Source organism: Nycticebus coucang, chromosome 4, assembly GCF_027406575.1.
Source record: "Nycticebus coucang isolate mNycCou1 chromosome 4, mNycCou1.pri, whole genome shotgun sequence".
NCBI lineage: Eukaryota > Metazoa > Chordata > Mammalia > Primates > Lorisidae > Nycticebus > Nycticebus coucang.
In genome coordinates this window covers 2,559,132-2,582,400 of record NC_069783.1, presented here as the reverse complement: position 1 = coordinate 2,582,400, position 23,269 = coordinate 2,559,132, and the positions used below count along the sequence as shown (strand labels likewise).

At 43.1% G+C, this 23,269-nt stretch overlaps 2 protein-coding genes across 5 annotated transcripts in view; one reads left to right on the top strand and one right to left on the bottom strand.

Annotated features, from left to right (window-relative positions):
• The window catches only part of TRAPPC12 (trafficking protein particle complex subunit 12), a 108,464-nt gene extending 106,330 nt beyond the window's left edge, over positions 1-2,134 (bottom strand). For 2 of the 3 annotated variants that reach the window (XM_053587106.1, XM_053587108.1), the window contains exon 1: positions 1,983-2,134. The gene's annotated coding sequence lies outside the window, so the exon portion shown is untranslated. The remainder of the gene's footprint in view (positions 1-1,982) is intronic. The other variant, XM_053587107.1, reaches the window with a different exon arrangement.
• An 845-nt stretch (positions 2,135-2,979) lies between these two features.
• EIPR1 (EARP complex and GARP complex interacting protein 1) overlaps positions 2,980-23,269 on the top strand; it is a 179,973-nt gene continuing 159,683 nt past the window's right edge. Inside the window, exon 1 of one of the 2 annotated variants that reach the window (XM_053587104.1) lies at positions 2,980-4,529. In XM_053587104.1, the coding sequence (XP_053443079.1) occupies positions 4,488-4,529 (42 nt within the window). In that variant the 5' untranslated portion in view covers positions 2,980-4,487. The remainder of the gene's footprint in view (positions 4,530-23,269) is intronic. The other variant, XM_053587103.1, reaches the window with a different exon arrangement.

The following is a 23,269-nucleotide window of genomic DNA, read 5'->3' as shown; positions in this document are numbered from 1 at the left end:
AAATGGGCAGGGTTTACACTTGATCTTCAGAACTTTTATGAATGTTACAAAGTCTGTACAGTTCATAACTAAAAAATGGAAAAATATGTATCTCTTCTTGATTTGTATGTAATATAAATCTTATTCCTTCCTATTATGGCTTCATTTTCATTAAACCATAGATATGATTTTAAGTTTACATAAGCAACACAGTACAGCAAAGAAGTCTGACTTTCTCCTTCCCCAATTGAATGTTCTGCCCAATCATGTGCATAGGTGACTCTTTAGAAATGTTTAATTATTAAATTAAGTAATTATAATGTATGCTTCAGAAATAAAACATTCCTAAGAACAATTAAAACTTGGTTTGCCAGGTTCACTTACTGAACACGGGGAAATTGCCTGAAGAAATCGTTTACCAAATTGCAGCAATGTAAACCCCTTTCTCATGGTGGAAATCTAATTAGCATACACTAATAAAAGTCACCATGTACCAAACACCCATTATGATTCAAATGTTCTATCTGTATCTTATTCAATTCTCACAGTGAACTTTTCAAGTCCTCTGATTACCTCTTCACACTGCAGGGAAAGCCAAGTGATTTGCCCAAAGTCACAATGACAATACTTAAATGGTGACAGGACCCTAACACAGAGTTTCTGTCCATGCTCTTTCCACCGTGCTGGTCACCTCTCAGCTCTCCTTGTAAAATGCCAGATGGATAATGCTCTGGAGCAGCTAAAGGAGGGCAGAAAGAACCCTGAATGCAGTGTCTAAATAAGTATGTGGAGTCTTAGCTTTACTCCTAAGTAAAGTGACATCTGTCAATCATTTACTCTTTTATAGAAGGTTGGTACCTCAGAATAAAGAGGATTAAATAGCATCCACGCACAGGCACCTTTTAAACTGTGAAGAGCTACGTTAAGTACAAACATAATAAGAATTTTAATGACAAAGCAGAGTGGTTACACGGTCTCAAAACTGTGAAGATCCTGTTAGAAATCGCAGAATGCCAGAACTGAATGAACAACGCTGCGAGAACACGACTCACTAGCATATCCTTATCCTTCTCCCACCCCGATAGCACACAGGGGCTGGCTCACTGTCTGCCACTCGCGACTATCTTCTGAATTTGTGAAAAGACGCAAGGAGTGAAATGTTTGAATCCAAAGACACCACATCTTTAAGGGGCCACAAAAAAGTAGAAACTGGAGATCCAAGAAAAATTTTCCCTGGGGTTAAGAGTGAAAAACCCAGACATGTTAAAACACAGCTTTGAACCTTCTGCTTTTTAAATAAACACTTTCCAGCCTTCACAGTAAGTTCACTCTACAGTAGGATGTGTAATAACAGCCATCGTTTACTCAGTAACAAATGGTTTTACATTAATTATTGCATTTCAACCTCACAAGGCTGAAGGTTTGGTAAGGCAGGTAACCTTTTTCCACAGAAAAGTCGACTAAGCATGGGAGAAGTTGAGAGGCCGGCTGGGGGCTAAGCCAGCCACAGAGCATCAGAGTTTGGTGGAGGCTGGGGGGGGGGGTGTCTCAAGTCTACACCTGTGCGCCTCTGTGCAAGTCTGGGACAGCTCTGCATGTGTGCAGACTGATCGTTCACAAACTGCCCTTCATCTGAACTTCACCCTCTCTTTAGCTACTGCAGACTGGGGAGAAGTTGCCAGTCCCTTTGCAGACGTGCAGAGCGAGGCAGGAAGGTGGATGGCGGCACGGAGGTCTGCGACCAAGGCCGGCGGAGCAGGGATGCCCAGATAGGAGTGATCCCTGCCCCTTCAGGAAGGCCCCAGAGAAGACCCAGAGGGCCAGACGGAGGGCAGACGGGCTCCAGCCCCGATGTGGCCCTGCGAGGTAGACACGCCCCAGGCAGGAGAGCGATCCCAGCCTCGGTCTAGAAAAGGACTCGGAGCCCTAGGGCGGGCGGGCTCCAGCCCCGAGGTGGCTCGGCACGGCCGATTCCCTCCGGACCGCTGGGCCCTGATCCTCACCTGCCACCCCGCCCACTGGGGCTGGGAAAAGTGGTCACCAGCAGCCGTGACCAGGGTCCGGGAAGGTGACGGAAGCCTGACAGCAGGGAGAGGACAGTAGACTCCTTATGGGCTGTGCACCTGCTGCGCGAACCTGTTTGCGGAGCGCCCACTTCCGCGCATGCGCAGCGTGGAACACTGGGCTATTTGCCGGAAGCGTAGTGTATTTCCGGTTCGTCTGCGGTGGGAGGGGCCTAGAGCCCAAGGTGTGAACCCGGGGGAGGGGCGAATAGTTGGGGTTGGTTGGGGGATTACCATGCCACTAACTTCATTTTGATTCGGTGGCTACAGGCAAACCTGTGGCAGAAGCTGTAGGTGGAAGACGGACGCTTAAGCTATTTTCATTGGCCAATGCCTGCTAGAAATTAGTATATCTAGGAATTTGTGTTCATCTGTATTTTCTACGCTTTCTACAAAGCCCCTGTAATATTTGTATAATAACATTGATAATAAAGATAGCGGTAGTAATAATATCAATGACAGGTGGCTGGATTTAATCCGGAAGAGTGAAGAAGACCCTGCATTTTCTTAGCTGAGAAATTTTGGCAAATGCAGCACTTGAGTAGAATTCTTAGGAGTGGACTTCTGCTGACTTGACTTCTAATAAATCTCTAAAGTCTCTTCGCTAACTGAACAGATATTCAGCACACTTTAACTCTATGCCATGCAGGGTGCTGGGCACTGGGTGTGTAGAGGAAAATAAAAATCTCAAGATTCCTCAAACTTATGCAAAAGGGAAGATCAACCATGGAGGTTGAGCCATATAATATCTGCTTCCTAATGAATAGCTATTAAATAGCTGTTGCTAACATTATGCATTAGCCCAGCCCCACACAAAGGTCAGATGCTACAGACATCTACGAAAGATTGCTCCCCCAACATTATTCATAAGTAAATTCTAAATTGGGTTTCCATAAACAAGGGCACATCAATTGTAACTTTAGGTCTGTAGTCCAGCTTTATTTTTCCAGGTGCAGAACAGAGACAGGATTAGATCAATCAATCTTCTACTTATCTAGAGATGTCTGCATAATTGATTTTTCCTTTACTCTCTTTTTCTCCTCACTCACCTTATTTATATAAAATATACATTTCCTGGGCACTAACTAAAGTCTGACAAGAATGTAACCTTTTGTCTTACCACCTATTCGTCCCTCTTCCTATCCCTTCCTCTGTTTTGAGGAAATGTATAAATACTAAACTTCTTGAAAAACCTCTTCAGAAAAATAGCCACAGATATATCTATGGCTTGTAATTTTCCCAGAAGAAACTTAAAACTGGTTTAATAAATCTTGATTGAGATCCTTGCCTCAGTCACTCATTTGGGGTGTCAGGTACAACTAAACGAAACCAGATTTAGCCATTGCTGTCATGGAAATCAATTAGGGGTGGAAGGAAAAGCTAAATTATCACAAAAAAGGAGGAAAGGTGTGTGATCCTGGAAATTCTAGTGGAAGCAGGGATGGGGGTTCAGCTATGATGCGATTATTTTGGATTCCAAAATAGGTCTGCAGTCCATGCGGGCCCTCGCATGGTCAGTCTTGTCTTCCAAGGGCACTGCCCAACATCAAGACAGGCACGTTGGGCCCATTGCTCAAGAGAGGTGACCTCTCCACCGAAAGCCTTCAGTACTTGATGACCTCTGGGGATCCCAGGGTCTTCTCTTCCGTTCCATTCGCAGGCAAAAGCTGGTCCAGTACTGTCAGTAGCGCGGTGCCAGCTTTCTCGCATTACCCGACTGTGGGTAGTGCACCCTTTGCCCCACACACTACTGGTGACTGCGGAAACACATTAGGCCTGGCCTCAGACTTGGGGATCCCAGGCCGAGCCTAAAGTGGTCTGCCAGCTCAGATGCGCATCCTAGTCCTGGACTACCGAGCAATTGCGATCGCGCTACTCAATTCTACAGCGTCTCATCTGCAGAACCAAGTCTAACAGCTTATTCATACGTTAAAGCGAAGATTTTTACGATAGTATGAAGCGTGGGCCCAGCGCTCGGGAAAGCCATGTAGTGGAGCAAATGACAAAACAAGGTAGTGTCTCTGCCAGCGCCAGCGATTCTCCAAAGGGTAAAACCCAGGAGACGTTGGAGCGCCCTCCTCCCTGGGAGCTGAGATCAGAGCCCTCCGCCCTAGCTGGCCCTCGGAGCTCCGCCTCCGCAGCCTCTCCGCCCCGCCCACCACCCAGGAACCGGCAGGACCGAGAACCCGGATGAGAGCTTAACTCGACGTGGCTCAGGAGCTCTGCGCCGCCGCCATTGGCGCAGGAGCGTATTGATGACGCATCAAAAAACAGGAAGTGGTTCCTACGGAAGCTGGTATTGTCCAAAAACGTTTCAGTTTGGAGTCGTTTGCTGCCTGGAGGGAATGAATGGGCGCTAGGAGCACTCCTGCGAGGGGCTGATGTGCTAGCACCAGCGAGAGCCTCAGCGTGTGAGCGGCCGGGGTCGCGCCGCCTTCCCGCAGCATGGAGGATGACGCGCCGGTGATCTACGGGCTGGAGTTCCAGGTGGGTCACTAGGAGGGCGCAGTGCTGCTCGGCCTGGCTGCTCCACACAGCAGTGACTTACTTTGCAAACCACCCCCCTGGCGGCTGTCCCCGATCTCAACTTACAGAGGAGGAATCTGAAGCTTCAGGAGGCCCAACGGTTGCACAGCCAACCCTGACTCTAGGCCCTTCTCTGGGGCCCGTGGACAGCAGAGTTGGCACAGCCGTCCTCTCTCCACCTCCCAAGCTGTCTTGAACATTGCTCGCCTGGGACTTACCGCTCGCTTGGTGTACTGACTTGTTTACAGGTCCCTCTTTTCCTCTAGAATTTGAGTTCCTGAAGACAGGAACTGCGTGTAAATTTTAAAAATTCGTTTAATTCTGAAACAACTTAAGATGTACAGAAGAGTTGCAAAGGTGCACAGACAGTTCTTGCATACCTTTAACCCAGCTTCCCCTGATGTAACATCTTACATAATTATAGTACATTTATCAAAGTCTAGACATTAAGCTTGGTACGATTAAGTAAGCCAAAGACTTTCTTTGGATTTAAAAGTTTTTCTACTAGTGCCCTATCTTTTTATCATCCTGTGTTCTCCAGTCTCTATTCACTGTGATTAGCACGTAGTAGGTGCTCAACGAATCATTAGGACTTGAATGAACTCCCATAACATGAGCAATTGCACGTGGCAGTTTAGGACAACGAGAAAGCTGATGTGTGTAGAGTGAATAAGTGGGAGGAATCATGTAGGAGATGGGAGGGTGGGTAGCGGAGGATTGTGTAGGGCTTATGAGAGCCATATACTAGTTTTCATCCATTCACGTAGTTTTTCAGAACCTGTTATGCTTAAGGCACTGACGGACAGATGCAAAGAGATAAAAAACACAGTTCATTTCAATGGAAAGAACCTGATATATGACGGTATGCAGCAATAAGTGTTAAAGATGTCTGCTTTCAAGTAGTTTACAGTGAGAAAGGCAGCAATGTTAGTTACTAAAAGCATGGACGCCATCCCTACTCTAAAATTTAAATCCTGGCTCCAGCTCTTACTATGTAATCATGAGCCTCAGTTTCCTTGCCAATAATACGGAAAACTAAGCATCTAACCCCACCCCCTTGCCTGTTACAAAAATTCAGTGAGTTAATATATTTAATCATCACTTAGAACAACGTCTGGCATCATACTATCGTGTTCATCTTGTTCTAATTATGATAATCAGACAAAATTTTTACACCTAGATGGCATTAACTGTCATATGAGTAATGAACTCTGTATTTTCATGTACTCTACTCATGTTGGTTGTCTTGCCATATTTTCTGTGATCTCCACTTTGAATTTTTCCATTTTTCTCATTCTTTTTTATTAAAACTTTTTTTATTGATGCATAATAGATGTGTAAAGTTTTAGGGTACGTGTGATAACTTACGATATTCATATAATTGGTAACAATGAAATCAGTATACTTGGGTTATCCATCACTTTGTCTTTTCTTTATGCTAGACACATTCAAATTATTTCTTCTAGCTATTTTGAAAAATACAATAGAGTATTATAAACTATAATCACCCTCCTGATCTGTAGAACATCACAATCATTAATCAACTTCTCTTCATTCCCCCCTTAACCCTACCCTTTCTAGTCTTGGGTGACCACCAATCTAATTTCTATCTCCATCAGATCCACTTTGCTTAGATTGTTTCATTTAGCATGACGACCTCCAGTTCCACCCACATTGCTGCAAATGACAGGATTTCATTTTTTAGATAATAATATTCAATTGTGTATATATATTGTATTTTCTTTGTCCATCCATTGGTTGATGAGCACTTAGTTGATTTGGTATTTTGGCTACTGGGTAGTAATGCTGCAGTAAACACGGGGCTGCAGGCACATTTTCAATGTACTGATTTCCTTCCCTTTGGAGATAAATATATATATATGCGCCATATACTAGTTTTCTTCTATTCATGTAGTTTTTCAGAACCTTTGTGCTTAAGGCATATATATACACACACACACACACACACACACACCCAGCAGTGGTATTCCTGGGTCATACGGTAGTTCTTCTTTTAATTTTTTGAGGCGGTTCCATACTGTTCTACGTAGTGGCTATGCTAAATTACATTCATGCCAGGAGTGAACAAGGGCTCCCCTTTCTCCATATCCTCTCTGGCATTTGTTATTGCCTGACTTTCTGATAGAAGCCATTTTAACTTTAGAGAGATGGTAGCTCCATTAATTTCTATGAATTTATGTTGGTATGTCTGATCACAGTTTTTAGCTATTTTGTGGTAGCATTTCTGGTTTGTATTTTCCATCTTCTGATGTCTTTGTTTTTCTTCCCTCCTTCCTTCTCCATGTGGTCCCTTTGCCTAGCATCAGTGCTAGTTCCTTTTGACCCTTGGTCTTCTAATGGCGAGTCCTTTCTGGTCAAGCTCCCTTCCTGCCTTTCTGGTCAGGCTCTGTCCATTGTGTTGAACCAGATCCCATACCAGGCTGGCAGGCATGCTGTGGCACTGGCTGTGTTTGTGAGTAAATTCCTTTAGAGGTCATCTGTTATAAGCCAAGGGAGACTGGCCAATGTAGGTGGCCTGCAGTGCAGCACCTCTGTCCCGGACTCTGCTTCCTGGGGAGGTCTCTGTGGCCCTGTGTGCCCTGCTTTTCCCCCACCACATGGTGTGTGGGCTGCACCTATGCACACCGGTTTCTCACATTCCACTGGGGACTTGGGTGCTGCCCCTCTGGGGCGTAGTCAGCCTACACCGCTGCCACTGGGGCTTGTCTGGATGAGCTGCCTCCAGCGTTTTCTTGTTTCCCACCTTCCTGCCCCTGCCATCTCTTTTCAGCTATCATGCTTGTGGGTCATAGATGCCCCTGGGTTTCACTGTAGACAGAGTTTACGTCTCTGTTTTTCATTCTCCTTCTTGCTTTTGTGTGATTTCCCAGTTTGAGAGGCAAGAAATGGAGTCTTTCGCCTACTGCTTGAAAATCTGAGGTCCAGGTTTGATTTGATAAAGTAGCTTTCATGGTGAGGGTGAACTTGTGTCAGAAAAATTGGTTAAAAGGTTGTGAAAATGTAATTGAGGCAGGGAATTGGGGAGGTGGGAAAGAGGTTTTGTGGGAGCCTCTGTGGGAGCGAGGAACCACAGGGACAGGTGTGGCAGGGCCATTTGATTCGGCTCCCATTTGATTGTGGCACAGAGCTGGCTCACAGGCGGTTTAGGCAGTACGGCGAGGGTCTGTCCATGAGATTCCCATTTGGAAATTATCAGCCCATTAACGATGATCATACTGAGGGGATAGTGAGCGTGCCTAGAAGGGAGGTGTGGACTGAGAGAGGAGGACACGTGACCTTGGAGCAGCAGTGCAGGAGTAAAGGGATGGGCGCAGCCAGGAGGACTCCTGAGAGAGCATCCTGGGACTTGGTTGGGGTCAGGGGCGGAGTTGGTTCTGAGATCTGGCAAGTGGGTTTTATCGAAGGCCGGAGTGGTGGTCAGGCCCTCCCCAGGTGAAGAGCCCGTCGCAGTTGGAAGGGCATTCCTGGTCTTCCCACCCCATCTTTCATTTTTCTGTGACTGGAAGAACAGAGATGTGGCAATTAGAGAGGGAGGCTCCTTCAGGGGTAAGGGCAAGAAGCCATAGTAGGGGAGAGGCTAAAGAGCAGAGCGAGCTGCTGCAGCCATGGAGACTGGGGAGAAGTGGGTGACCTCTGTTGCTGGAAATGAGAAGGCTGGAGTTGCCACAGGGACTTGATACAGAGCCTGTGCCCCAGGCCGTGCAGAGAACGTGGAACCATCCAGTGCAAGCCTTCGGCCTGGGGAAAGTCTTTGGACTTCCCTTTGACCTTCCTTGTATGGTGGGTGAATGAATGAATGAGTGCAGGACGGTGAGGGTTACAGCCTCTGGGCTCCAGAAGTTATGTTATTACCTCAGTTCTCCCTGTGAAACTCAGGGACTGTGTTTTCTTTCCTTTTGATGCACCGCAACCAAACCTTTGTTTTGTTCCTTTTGGATGTAGGAAGTGGGAAATGGGTATTAGGTAGCACAGAATGAAAAGGTGGGATGTCCGGCACTGTGGGATTGCCCTAGTCAGGGATCCTTTCAGAGGGAGGCACCTGCAGCAGGAGGGAGCCTGACAGGCCTTGCCTGGGTCTTCACTGCTAAAGCAGAGCCCCCTCCACCTGTCCGCCACGGCTTCCTGAGTGTGGCTGTTGATGGGGACATCTCGGTAAACACGCTGAAGAGCCCCCTTTGCTACCTACCCTGTTTTCCCGAAAATAAGACAGTGTCTTATTTTAAGGTGTGTTCTCAAAGATGCGCTGGGTCTTATTTTCAGGGGACGTCTTATCTTTCCTGTAAGTAGGTCTTATTTGCGGAGGATGTCTTATTTTCAGGGAAACAGGGTAGTTGTCTATGGTGATGACTCTTTCCTTACTCTAGGGAGCAAATGCCTATGATTTTGACTTTCTGGGAGGCAGTGTGCTCTGTCCACACTCAAGGGTACTGACGCGAGCAGCTCCTGTAAAGTCCTGCCATTCTGTCCTGCCTGGTCTTGGCTTCTTATCACTTCCAGGTCCTCTGATTGGTTTGGTTCACTTCCTGGTGACAGCAGACTAGAAATAGGGGCCTGTGTGGAAGTGCCTTGGCCTTTCTTCACGAGAGCTGGGAGAACATGGAGAAACATTACTACACAGTGGCCTGCGTGCTGACAGACACCAGCTGTACCGTTCGTGTTGCCGGTTGCCCTGCGTCACGGTAAGAGCAGGGTGACAGGCTTCTCTAGGGAGTCTAGGCTCTTCTTCCTCCTTAGTGCCTTTAGGTGACTGAGGCTATGTCCCTGTACCTTTCCGGTCCTCAGTTTGTTTATCTGTGAGTTGGCAATGCTGCTACCATCTGTCTTCCTGTCTCCCTCGTTGAATTATGAGGTGAAATGTTTTGTCACCTGTTATACTATAAAATTTGATATTGTTATTACTATAGGGTCATTGGAACACCTGTAAAACTGTCATACTGACCAGGCTTAGGTCATTTTATCATTACCTTAATTAAAGGAGCAGAATTACAGACATAGATTTATATAGATCTGTCATCAGAATGGGCAGAATTAAATCATTTTTGGAAAGCTCTTGAATTAAACTTTTAGGAGATTTCACCGTAGTTTTTAAAGATACGTTTAAGATTTGTCTATACAAATGATTTCCTTCTTCCATTTTTATAAAATGAATGTTTTTTCTGGTGTGAGCTTGAATAAGATAATTCCATATTTGTAATGCTTTCTAAAACCATACAGCGTTATTCTTTAGAACCAATGATCTATTTAGACTTCTTTGCTGTGTGCTCTCCATTATTCCTCTCCAGGTACACAGTTCTTGGCTCTACAAATTGCTTTAGAATGAAGTAAATTGAATGCTGGCTCATTATCTTCACTCAAATAGCTCTGCATCCCTGAATTGCCCTTCTTTATTCAGTGTAATAGCCACTAATACAATCTGCTGATTTTTTTCTTGTATTTTATAGGGATGGCATTTAATCCTGCCTTCTGTCTAATGTTGTGTTTGTGGATGCATTTTGACAAATGTTAGTTTACCATTATTATGGTCTGGGCCAGTGTTTTTGATGCTTTATCGGGGCTCATCTGGTCTTTTGGTCTTTCTGAGGTTCTGTCTCTGTCCCCGTGAGGGTCCATGTGTCCTGAGAGCGGAGGTTCTGCCTCACGCCTCTGTGGGGCCTCCATGGCACCTGCCATGCTGGGCGCTGACTCAAAGCGCAGATGAGTCTTTTAATGTGGAAGAATCATTTCCTTCTAGACAGGCCCTCTCCTGGGTCCTGTTTTTGGGGACCTTCAGGCCTTCGTTGTTTGGGATGACAGCATGTTACTGTGTTTGGACATCCTAGGGCCTTGTGTAAGGACAGGCCTGTCCTCTGCGTTCTCTATTGCCCTGGGCTCAGACTTGGAGCAACCAGGCCTCCATCTCTCAGGAGTGGCCTGCACCCTCCTCCTCAGAGTCCTTTTGAAGACAGAGTTGTTTAAGTTGGAAAGAGTTCATAGGCCCCGTGAACTTGCTGATATTGTACACAAAATTTTATGTATTATGTGTGCACATTATTGACAGAAGGCCTAGAGGTTTACAAAGAATTCTTAGTTGTATAAAGAGATCTAAGGCTTCAAAAATTGTCCAGCCATGCTTGTGGAGGTGGGTAGAGGAATACTGACCATGGGACCCTCAGAGCTGCTGGGACCAGCTGGTTCAAGCCGATTTTTCCTTCAGCTGTCTTGATGATGTGAGTAGCTCTCTACACATGTACTTCCTCGGTTTCATTGAAATGTATTTTAGTAGCTGATGTTTCCGTGTGGTTCACTGTTTTGGGAAGGGTGGGGTCATATGTAATGTGGTTATGTTTTCTAGGAAAAGTTTATGAAATTGTTATTTGTAAGCTTTTTTGCAATGAACACCCAAGAGACTGTGTTGTTTTGCTGTAGTTATGGAAATCAAGTTGGACATAGGTAGACTAAGGGTCAGGACCACTGTTCAGCTCTTTCTTGTACCCTGTTTCAAAACGAATGAATCAAGAAATTGGGGGTAACATGTAGGAGTTGATGTGATGGCCAAAGAAGTAGGAGGCCAGGTATGTTTCTGGGTCCAGGTAGCAAGAGGCAGCCATGACAAATTACCAAATGCTGAGTGGCTAAAAATAGCACAGTTTTATGATTTTACAGTTGTGTAGGTGAGAAGCCTAACATAGGTCTCACCAGGCTAAAATCAGGGTGTCAGGCCATCTTTCTTACTTTTGGGAGGCTTCAGAGGAGATCCTCTGCCTTACACACATTCCCTGGCTCCCGACTTCCTCCGTGCACCTGCACAACCAGCAGCAGCTACTGGAGCTCACGGTTGCCAGGTCCCCCTCACAGCTGCCCAGTCCCCCTCACAGCTGCCCAGTCCCCCTCACAGCTGCTGAGTCCCCCTTACAGCTTCCTGAGTCCCACTCACAGCTGCTGAGTCCACCTCATAGCTGCTGAGTCCCCCTTACAGCTGCCCAGTCCCCCTCACAGCTGCCTGAGTCCCCCTCACAGCTGCCCAGTCCTCCTCACGGCTGCTGAGTCCCCTCACACTGCCTGAGTCCCCCTCACAGCTGCCCAGTCTTCCTCACAGCTGCTGAGTCCCCTCACAGCTGCCCAGTCCTCCTCACGGCTGCTGAGTCCCCCTCACAGCTGCCCAGTCCTCCTCACGGCTGCTGAGTCCCCTCACGGCTGCCTGAGTTCCCCTCACAGCTGCCCAGTCCTCCTCACAGCTGCCTGAGTCCCCTCACGGCTGCCTGAGTCACCTCACAGCTGCCCAGTCCTCCTAACGGCTGCTGAGTCCCCTCACGGCTGCCTGAGTCCCCCTCACAGCTGCCCAGTCTTCCTCACAGCTGCTGAGTCCCCTCATGGCTGCCTGAGTCCCCTCACAGCTGCCCAGTCCCCCTCACAGCTGCTGAGTCCTCCTCACGGCTGCCTGAGTCCCCTCACAGCTGCCCAGTACTCCTCACGGTTGCCTGAGTCCCCTCACAGCTGCCAACTCCCCCTCACCGCTGCCCAGTCCTCCTCACAGCTGCTGAGTCCCCCTCACAGCTGCTGAGTCCCCCTCACAGCTGCCCAGTCCCCCTCACCGCTGCCGAGTCCCCCTCACAGCTGCCCAGTCCCCCTCACCGCTGCCCAGTCCCCCTCACAGCTGCCTGAGTCCCCCTCACAGCTGCTCCTCCTCACGACTGCCTGAGTCCCCTCACAGCTGCCCAGTTCCCCTCACAGCTGCCGAGTCCCCCTCACAGCTGCTGAGTCCCCCTTACAGCTGCCCAGTCCTCCTCAACGCTTCCCAGTCCCCCTCACCGCTTCCCAGTCCCCCTCACAGCTGCCCAGTCCCCCTCACAGCTGCCCAGTCCCCCTCACAGCTGCCTGAGTCCCCCTCACAGCTGCCCAGTCCCCCTCACAGCTGCCAACTCCCCCTCACAGCTGTTCAGTCCCCTTCATGGCTGCTGAGTCCTTCTCATGGCTTAGAAGTCCCCCTCACGCTGCCCCTTGTCTGACTCTCTCTTCTTCCATCACGTCTGTCTTTGACCACAGCCAGGAAAGGTTTTCTGATTCCTGGGGCCTGGGTGCTCAGATAATCCAGGATGATCTCCTCCTCTGAGATCCTTACTTTTATTACATCTGCAAAGTCCCTCTGCCGTCTAAGTTAACATGCTCACAGGTTCTGTTGAGTAGAATGTGGCATTTTTTACGGGTCATTATTATGCCTAGTTCTGGGTGTAGGTGCTGACACAGAGCTGGATTTGAGTGTGTTCCATACACCTGAAGTACTAGTCACGGCTCTGATAACCAATTGTGTAATCCTTCCTTCTCTGAGCCTCGGGTTCATCACCTGAAATTCTTGCTGTTGTCTGTTAATTATTGAGCACATGAAGTATAGATTATCTGAAGTCAAATGTTGCCTAGATTTCTTTTTTCAGGAAATCCAGCAGCTTCTGAGGCCATTGGAGGATGAATAGCTCCCAGCTGGGTCTTGCTCCAGGAACTGCTCTTGGCTGAACAGAGTCACTGTGTCCAGTGTCACATCCCTCCCCAGGGCAGCCTGAACCCGTGACGACCCATGGAGGTGTAAAGGCCTGGCCATCTGGCCTCAACTCTGAAGGGCCATCGAGCTGCGGAGCCCCTGCTACAGATGCAGTGCAGCCTGACTTTGCTTCGTTCACCCTCATGTGGAAGAGCTTGCAGGGGTGGGGACCTGTGGACTTGGGGCCACATGTTGCCTTCTGGATCCTTGAGTGCAGCCTTTTGACTGAATCTGAATTTTAAAGAACAGCTCCTTTATTTATTTATTTATTATTTTTTGAGACAGAGTCTTACTATGTCGCCCCAGTCGAGTGCAATGGTGTCATAGCTCACAGCAACCTCAAACTCTTGGGATTGAGTGATTCTCCTGCCTCAGCCTCCCAAGTACCTGGGACTACAGGCGCCCACCACAACTCTGGCTATTTTTTTTCTTGCAGTTGTCATTGTCTGGCAGGCCTGGGCTGGGTTCGAACCCGTCAGCCTCTGTGTATGTGGCTAGCACCCTAACCACTGATCTACAGGTGCCAAGCCAACAGATCCTTTTAATAAAGGATTAACTTAGAACTTGTTTTCCAGGGTACTTGATTATTTGAATCCTCTGTAGGTCTTTTTTTGTTGGTTGTTGTTGTTTCGCCTTTTTTTTTTTTATGATGCTCTCTACTTTTCTGAAATAAAGTAATAGATGAATATATGAATTTATAATTTTAATTTAACTGACAATGGATTTTGATTGTTTTTTTTTTTTTTTTGAGAGAGTCTTATTTATTTATTTATTTTATTGTTGGGGATTCATTGAGGGTAAAAGAAACCAAGTTACACTGATTGCATTTGTTAGGTAAAGTCTCTCTCACGATTGTGTCTTGCCCCTAAAAGGTGTGGCACACACCAAGGTCCCACCCGCCTCCCTCCTTACTTCTCTCTGCTTTCCCCTTCCCCCACCCCCACTGTGTCCTTAATTGTCCTCATATCAAAATTGAGTACATAGGATTCATGCTTCTCCATTCTTGTGATGCTTTACTAAGAATAATGTCTTCCACTTCCATCCAGGTTAATACGAAGGATGTAAAGTCTCCATTTTTTTAATGGCTGAATAGTATTCCATGGTATACATATACCACAGCTTGCTAATCCATTCCTGGGTTGGTGGGCATTTAGGCTGTTTCCACATTTTGTCGATTGTAAATTGAATTGCAATAAACAGTCTAGTGCAAGTGTCCTTATGATAAAAGGATTTTTTTTCTTCTGGGTAGATGCCCAGTAATGGGATTGCCAGATCAAATGGGAGGTGTAGGTTGAGTGCTTTGAGGTTTCTCCATACTTCCTTCCAGAAAGGTTGTACTAGTTTGCAGTCCCACCAGCAGTGTAAAAGTGTTCCCTTCTCTCCACATCCACGCCAGCATCTGCAGTTTTGAGATTTTGTGATGTGAGCCATTCTCACTGGGGTTAGATGGTATCTCAGGGTGGTTTTGATTTGTATTTCTCTAATAAATAGGGATGATGAGCATTTTTTTCATATGTTAGCCATTTGTCTTCTTTAGAGAAGGTTCTATTCATGTCTCTTGCACATTGATGTATGGGATTGTTGGCTTTTTTCATATGGATTAATTTGAGTTCTCTATAGATCCTAGTGATCAAGCTTTTGTCTGATTGAAAATATGCAAATATCCTTTCCCATTGCGTAGGTTATCTCTGTGCTTTGGTTATTGTCTCTTTAGCTGTACAGAAGCTTTTCAGTTTAATGAAGTCCCATTTGTTTATTTTTGTTGTTGTTGCAATTGCCATGGCAGTTTTCTTCACAAAGTCTTTCCCCAGGCCAGTATCTTCCAGTGTTTTTCCTATGCTTTCTTGGAGGATTTTTATTGTTTCATGCCTTAAATTTAAGTCCTTTATACATCTTGAATCAAGTTTTGTGAGTGGAGAAAGGTGTGGGTCCAGTTTCAGTCTTTTGCATGTGGATATCCAGTTCTCTCAACACCATTTATTGAATAGGGAGTCTTTCCCCAAGGTATGATCTTGTTAGGTTTATTGAAGATTAGGAGGTTGTAATATGTTAGTTTCATATCCTGGTTTTCTATTCAATTCCAAATGTCTATGTCTCTATTTTTGTGCCAGTACCATGCTGTCTTGACCACTATGGCTTTGTAGTACAGCCTGCATCTGGTATGCTGATGCCCCCAGCTTTCTTTTTATTACCAAGAACTGCCTTAGCTATGCAGGTTTTTTTCTGGTTTTATACCAAACACAGAATCATTTTTTCCAAATCTTGAAAGTACGATGTATTTTATAGGAATGGCATTGAATATGTAGATTGCTTTGGGAAGTATAGACATTTTAACAATGTTGATTCTTCCCAGCCATGAGCATGGTATATTCTTCCATTTGTTAATATCCTCTGCTTTTTCCTTTCTTAGGATTTCATAATTTTCTTTATAGAGGTCCTTTACCTCTTTTGTTAGGTATATTCCTAGGTATTTCATTTTCTTTGAAACTATGGTAAAGGGAGTTGTGTCCTTAATTAGCCTCTTAACTTGGCTGTTATTGGCCTATACAAAGGCAACTGATTTCTGCATGTTGATTTTATATCCTAAGACATTACTGTATAATTTGTTGACTTCCAGCAGTCTTCTGCTTGAGTCTTTGAGGTTCTCTAAGTATAAGATCATGTCATTAGCAAAGAGAGAGAGTTTGACCTCCTCTGCTCCTATTTGGATGCCCTTTATTTTCTTGTTTTGTCTAATTGTATTGGCTAGAACTTCCAGCACTATGTTGAATAGTAAAGGTGACAGAGGACAACCTTGTCTGGTTCTAGTTCTAAGAGCAAAAGCTTTCAGTTTTACTCCATTCAGTAAAATATTAGCTGTGGGTTTGTCATAGATAGCTTCAAGCAGTTTAAGAAATGTGCCACCTATGCCTATACTCTTTGGTGTTCTGATTAGAAAAGGATGCTGGATTTTATCTAATGCTTTTTCTGCATCTATTGAGAGGATCATATGGTCTTTATTTTTGCTTCTGTTAATATGGTGGATAACATTTATGGACTTGCGTATGTTAAACCAGCCTTGCATCCCTGGGATGAAGCCTACTTGATCATGATGAATGACTTTTTTGATGATAAGCTGTAATCTATTGGCTAAGATTTTGTTGAGAATTTTTGCATCTATATTCATTAATGAAATTGGTCTGAAATTCTCCTTTTTAGTTGTGTCTTTTCCTGGTTTTGGTATCAGGGTGATGTTTGCTTCGTAGAACATGTTGGGGAAGATTCCTTCGTCCTCAATTTTTTGGAATAATTTCTGCAGTACGGGAATAAGCTCTTGCTTGAAGGTTTGATAGAATTCTGGTGTGAAGTCATCTGGACCAGGGCATTTTTCTGTTGGAAGCTTTTTTATTGTTTCTTTAATCTCAGTGCATGAAATTGGTCTGTTCAGAAGCTCTATTTCTTCCTGGCTAAGTCTAGGGAGAGGGTGTGATTCCAAATATTGATCCATTTCCTTCACAGTGTCAAATATCTGGGCATAGAGTTTCTGGTAGTATTTAGAGATGATCTTTTGTACATCTGTGGGATCAGTTGTTATTTCCCCTTTATCATTTCTGATTGAGGTTACTAGAGATTTTACTTTTCTATTTCTAGTTAGTCTGGCCAAAGGTTAATTTATTTTATTTATTTTTTCAAAAAACCAACTCCTTGTTTCATTAATTTTCTGAATGATTCTTTTGTTTTCAATTTCATTGATCTCTGATTTAATTTTGGATATTTCTTTTCTTCTACTGGATTTTGGCTTAGATTGTTCTTCTTTTTCCAATTCCACAAGATGGCTTGTGAGTTTGTTGATACGCTGTCTTTCTGTTTTTCAAATGTAGGCATCTACAGCAATAAATTTTCTTCTCAGAACTGCTTTTGCAGTATCCTGCAGGTTTTGGTAGCTTGTGTCTTCGTTATTGTTATGCTGAAGGAAGTTAGTGATTTCCTGTTTTATTTCTTCTTGCACCCATCTGTCATTCTTAATTTCCATGCCTTTGTGTGGGGTTGAATGTTTTTGTTAGAGTTGAGTTCCACCTTTAGTGCCTTGTGGTCTGAGAAGATACAAGATAAAATTTCAATTCTTTTGATTCTGTTGAGGTTTGTTTTGTGTCCTAGGATGTGATAAAATCTAGGACAATGTTTTATGTGGCTATGAGAAGAATGTATATTCTTTATCTTTGGGATGGAGTGTTCTATACAGATCTATCAAGCACAGTTGTTCTAGGGTCTCATTTAAGTCTCTTATATCTTTGTTTAATTTATGTTTAGAGGATCTGTCCAGCTCTGTAAGAAGAGTGTTAAAATCCCCTGTTTTATGGTATTATAGGATATTATATTGCTCAGACTGAGTAAGGTCTGTTTCAAAAATTTGGGAGCATTGAAATTGGGTGCATAAATATTTAGAATTGAAACATCTTCTTGTATGTTTCCCTTGACCAATATAAAGTGACCATCTTTGTCTTTTCTCACTTTAGTTGCTTTAAATCCACATATATCTGAAAATAAGAGTGCAACTTCTCTTTTCTTCTGAATTCTGTTTGCCTGAAAAATTGTCTTCCAATCCTTAACTCGGAATTTTAATTTGTCTTTTGAAGCTAAGTGTGTTTCCTGCAGACAGCAAATGGATGGCTTGTGTTTTTTAATCCAGTCAGCCAATCTATGTCTCTTCAGTGGATAATTCAAGCCATTAACATTTATTGAGATAAATGATAAGTATTTTAGTGTTCTATTCATCTTATTTTGTGAGAGTCCATTGCTTAGTTTTATCTTTTGCATCAGCGTGGAAGCTAGGTTCTGTTCTTTAATTGCCGAGTTCTTGCTTTGCTGTTGATCCATTGTGATGGTCAGTGTGTAGAACAGGTTGAAGTATTTCCTGTAGAGCTCGTCTTGTTATAGCGAATTTCCTCAATGTTTGTATGTCAGTAAATTTTAAAGCTTAGGTTAGTAGGATATAGAATTCTGGGATGGAAATTGCTCTTTTTAAGTAGATTAACGGTAGATGACTATTGTCTTCTTTTTTTTTTGTTTGAGATGGAGCCTCAAGCTGTCACCCTGGGTAGAGTGCCGTGGCATCACAGCTCCCAGCAACCTCCAACTCCTGGGCTCAAGCAATTCTCATGCCTCCACCTCCCAAGTAGCTGGGACTATAAGTGCCCGCCACAATGCCTGGCTTTTTTTTTTTTTTTTTTTTTTGATTGCTGTTGTCATTGTTGTTTGGTGGGCCCAGGCTGGATTTGAACCCGCCAGCTCAGGTGTATGTGGTTGGCGCCTTAGCCGCTTGAGCCACAGGCACCGAGCTGACCATTGTCTTCTTGCTTGGAAAGTTTCATTAGAGAAGGCTGTAGTGACCCTGATGTATTTGCCCCTATAGGTCACTAGCACTTACTCCTGGCAGCTTGAAGAATCTTTTCTTTTGTCTTGCCTTTGGATAGGTTTATCACAATGTGTCTTGGAGAAGCTCAGTTAGAGTTGAGGCGACCTGGGGTCCGATATCTCTCTGAAAGGAGTGTGTCAGAATCTTTGGTGATATTTGGGGTATTTTCATTTGTAATATTCTCTAGTATGGCTTCCATTCCCCTGGGGCATTCTTCTTCCCCTTCTGGGATAGCAATAGCTCGTATGTTTGAACTCTTCATAAAGTCCCATAATTCTGACAATGAACGTTCTGCTTTCTCTCTCTTCTTTTCTGCCTCTTTTACTATCTGAGTTATTTCAAGAACTTTGTCTTCTACCTCTGAAATTCTTTCTTCTGCATGGTCTAACCTGTTGCTGATACTTTCCATTGCATCTTTAAGTTCCCTAATTGACTGCTTCAGTTCCTTCAGCTCTGCTATATCCTTTCTATGTTCTTCATATCGTTCATCTCTTAGTTGATTCTGTTTTGGATTTCCTTTTGATTATTTTTCACTTTATCAGAAGTTTTCTTTCTCTTTTATTTTTTATTGTTAAATCATAGCTGTGTACATTAGTGCAATCAAAGGGTACAATATGCTGGTTTCACATACAATCTGAAATATTCTCATAAAACTGTTCAATGTAGCCTTCATGGCATTTTCTTAGTTATTGTATGTAGACATTTGTATTCTGCCTTTACTAAGTTTGCCTGTATCCATTCTAAGATGCACCGTAGGTGCGGCCCCACCCATAACCCTCCCTCCACCCTAACCTCCCCTCTCCCTTCCCCTTCCTTGGCTCTTTCCTCATAGTCTTGTGCTATAGTTGGGTTGTACCCTTCATGTGAAAGCTAGAATTTATCTTCATAGTAGGCTGAGTACATTGGATACTTTTTCTTCCATTCCTGAGATACTTTGCTAAGAAGAATATGTTCCAGCTCCATCCATGTAAACATGAAAGAGGTAAAATCTCCATCTTTCTTTAAGGCTGCATAATATTCCATGGTATACATGTACCACAATTTGCTAGTCCATTCGTGGGTCGATGGGCACTTGGGCTTCTTCCATGACTTAGCAATTATGAATTGGGCTGCAATGAACATTCTGGTACAGATGTCTTTGTTATATTGTGATTTTTGGTCTTCTGGGTATAAACCTCGTAAAGGAATTATAGGATCGAATGGCAGGTCTATTTTTAGGTCTCTAAGTATTCTACATTCTTCCAGAAGGAATGTATTAGTGTGTATTCCCAACAGCAGTGTAGAAGTGTGCCCTTTTCTCCACATCCATGCCAACATCTCTGGTTTTGGGATTTTGTTATGTGGGTTACTCTTACTGGGGTTAGGTGATATCTCAAAGTAATTTTTATTTGCATTTCTCTGATGATTATGGATGATGAGCTTTTTTTCAGGTGTTTGTAGATCGTGCATCTGTCTTCTTTAGAGAAGTTTCTTTTCAAGTCCCTTGACCATCCTGAGATGGGATCACGTGTTCTTTTCTTGTTAATACGTTTGAGTTGTCGTGGATTCTGGTTATTAAACCTTTATTGGTCTAATATTGGTCTAATATTGGTATAACCTGCAAATATTTTCTCCCATTCTGAGGGCTGTCTGCTTGCTTTACTTACTATGTTCTTGGCTGTGCAGAAGCTTTTTAGTTTGATCAGGTCCCAGTAGTGTATTTTTGATACTGCTTCAATTGCCTGGGGAGTCCTCATCATAAAATATTCACCCAGGCCGATTCATTCAAGAGTTTTCCCTGCACTTTCTTCAAGTATTTTTATAGTTTCATGTCTTAAGTTTAAATCTTTTATCCGGTGAGAGTCTATCTTAGGTAATGGTGAAAGGTGTGGGTCCAGTTTCAATCTTCTACAGGTTACCAGCCAGTTCACCCAGCACCATTTGTTAAATAGGGAATCTTTTCTCCACTGAATGTTTTTAATTGGCTTGTCAAAGATGAAATAACGGTAAGTAGCTGGATTCATCTGTTGGTTCTCTAATCTGTTCCAGACATCTACTTCTCTGTTTTTGTGCCAATACCATGCTGTTTTGGTCACTATCGATTTATAGTACAGTCTGAGGTCTGGTAGCATGATTCCTCCTGTTGTGTTTTTATTTCTGAGTAATGTCTTGGCTATTGGAGGTTTTTTCTGATTCCATATAAAACAAAGTATTATTTTTTCAAGATCTTTAAAATATGACAATGGAGCTTTAATAGGAATTGCATTAAAATTATATATTGCTTTGGGTAGTATAGACATTTTAACAATGTTGATTCTTCCCAGCCATGAGCATGATATGTTTTTCCATTTGTTAACATCTTCTGCTATTTCTTTTCTTAAAGTTTCATAGTTCTCTTTGTAGAGATCTTTCATGTCCTTTGTTAGGTATGCTCCCAAATATTTCATCTTCTTTGGCAGTACTGTGAAAGGAATAGAGTCCTTGACTGTTTTCTCGGCTTGGTTATTGTTGGTATATATAAAGGCTACAGATTTATGGGTGTTGATTTTGTAGCCTGAGACATTGTTGTATTTCTTGATCACTTCTAAAAGTTTTGTAGTAGAATCCCTAGTGTTTTCCAGATATACAATCATATCATCTGCGAAGAGTGAAAGTTTGATCTCTTCTGACCCTATGTGGATACCCTTCATCGCCTTTTCTTATCTAATTGCAATGGCTAAAACTTCCATTACAATGTTAAAGAGCAATGGAGACAATGTTAAGCAATGGAGAATCTTGCCTGGTTCCTGATCTAAGTGGAAATGATTTCAATTTAACTCCATTCAGTACGATATTGGCTGTGGGTTTGCTGTAGATGGCCTCTATTAGTTTAAGAAATGTCCCTTCTATACCAATTTTGTTAAGTGTTCTGTTTATGAAGGATGCTGGATGTTATCAAAAGCTTTTTCTGCATCTGAATCATATAGTCCTTATTTTTTAGTTTGTTTATGTGCTGAATTACATTTATAGATTTACATATATTGAACCAGCCTTGAGACCCTGGGATAAATCCCACTTGGTCGTGGTGTATAATTGTTTGATGTGTTGTTGGATTCTGTTTGTTAGGATCTTATTGAGTATTTTAGCATCAATATGCAGTAGTGATATTGGTCTATAATTTTCTTTTCTTTTTGGGTCTTTCCTTGGTTTGGGGATCAAGGTGATGTTAGCTTCGTAGAATGTGTTGGGTAATATTTCTTCTTTTTGTATATTTTGGAAGAGGTTTAGTAATATAGGTAGTAGTTCTTCTTTAAAGGTTTGGTAGAATTCTGACATAAAGCCATCTGGTCCTGGGCTTTTCTTTTTAGGGAGATTTTGTATAGTTGATGCTATTTCAGAGCTTGATATAGGCCTGTTCAACATTTCCACTTCATTCTGGCTAAGTCTTGGTAGGTGGCGTACTTTCAGGTATCGGTCGATTTCTTTCAGATTTTTATGTTTCTGAGTGTAGAGTTTCTTGTAGTATTCGTTAAGGATTTTTTGAATTTCTGTGAGGTCTGTTATTTCATTGTTACCATTTCTGATTGATGAAATTAGAGATTTTACTCTTTTTTTCCTGGTTAGGTTGGCCAAAGGTTTATCTATTTTATTGATCTTTTCAAAAAGCCAACTTTTGGATTTATTGATCTATTGTATAATTCTTTTGTTTTCAATTTCACTTAATTCTGGTCTGATTTTGGTTATTTCTTTTATTCTGCTGTGTTTAGTGTTGGAGTGTTCTTCCTTCTCAAGTTGCTTGAGATGTCCCGTTAAATTATTAACTTCCTCTCTTTCCGTTTTCTTGAGGAAGGCTTGCAGTGCTATAAATTTCCCTCTTACTACTGCCTTTGCAGTATCCCAGAGATTCTGGTAGTTCATGTCTTGATTGTTGTTTTGTTCCAAAAGTTTGGTGATTTCCTTCTTAATCTTGCCTATAACCCATCTATCCTTCAGCATAAGGTTGTTTAGCTTCCATGTTTTTGTTTGGGTAGGTAGGTTTCTGTTGTTATTGAGTTTAACTTTTATTCTTTGATGGTCTGAGAAGATGCAAGGAATAATTTCTATTTTTATAAATTTGCTGATGTTAGATTTGTGGCCTGGGATGTGGTCCATTTTAGAGTATGTTCCCGGGGCTGATGAGAAGAATGTGTATTCAGTTTTGTTGGAATGAAATGTTCTGTAGATGTCTTTTAAGTCCAGATGTTGAATGGTTAAGTTTAAATCTTAAATTTCTTTGCTTAGCTAATTTTTGGAGGATCTATCCAGCACTGCTAAAGGGATGTTAAAATCTTCAACTACCGTGGAACTGGAGGAAATCAAGTTGCTCATGACTGTTAGAGATTCTCTTATAAATTGAGGTGCGTTGTGGTTGGGTGCATAAATATTAATAATTGAGATCTCATCATATTGAGTATTACCTTTAACAAAGATGAAGTGTCCATCCTTATCCTTCCTTATTTTGGTTGGTTTAAAGAGTATTGTATCTGCTAACATGATTGCAACACCTGCTTTTTTCTGCTTTCCATGTGCCTGGAATATAGATGACCATCCCTTCACCTTGAGTCTATATTTGTCTTTTAATGTAAGATGCAATTCTTGTATGCAGCAGATATCTGGCTTGAATTTTTGTATCCAGTCTGCCAACCTGTGCCTCTTTATTGGACAGGTTAAACCATTTACATTGATTGAGACTATTGATAAGCCTTTCGAGAGTCTAGTGGACATTTTTAATCCTTTTGCGACTGTGGAAGTTGAAATTTGATCAAAATTTTCTCG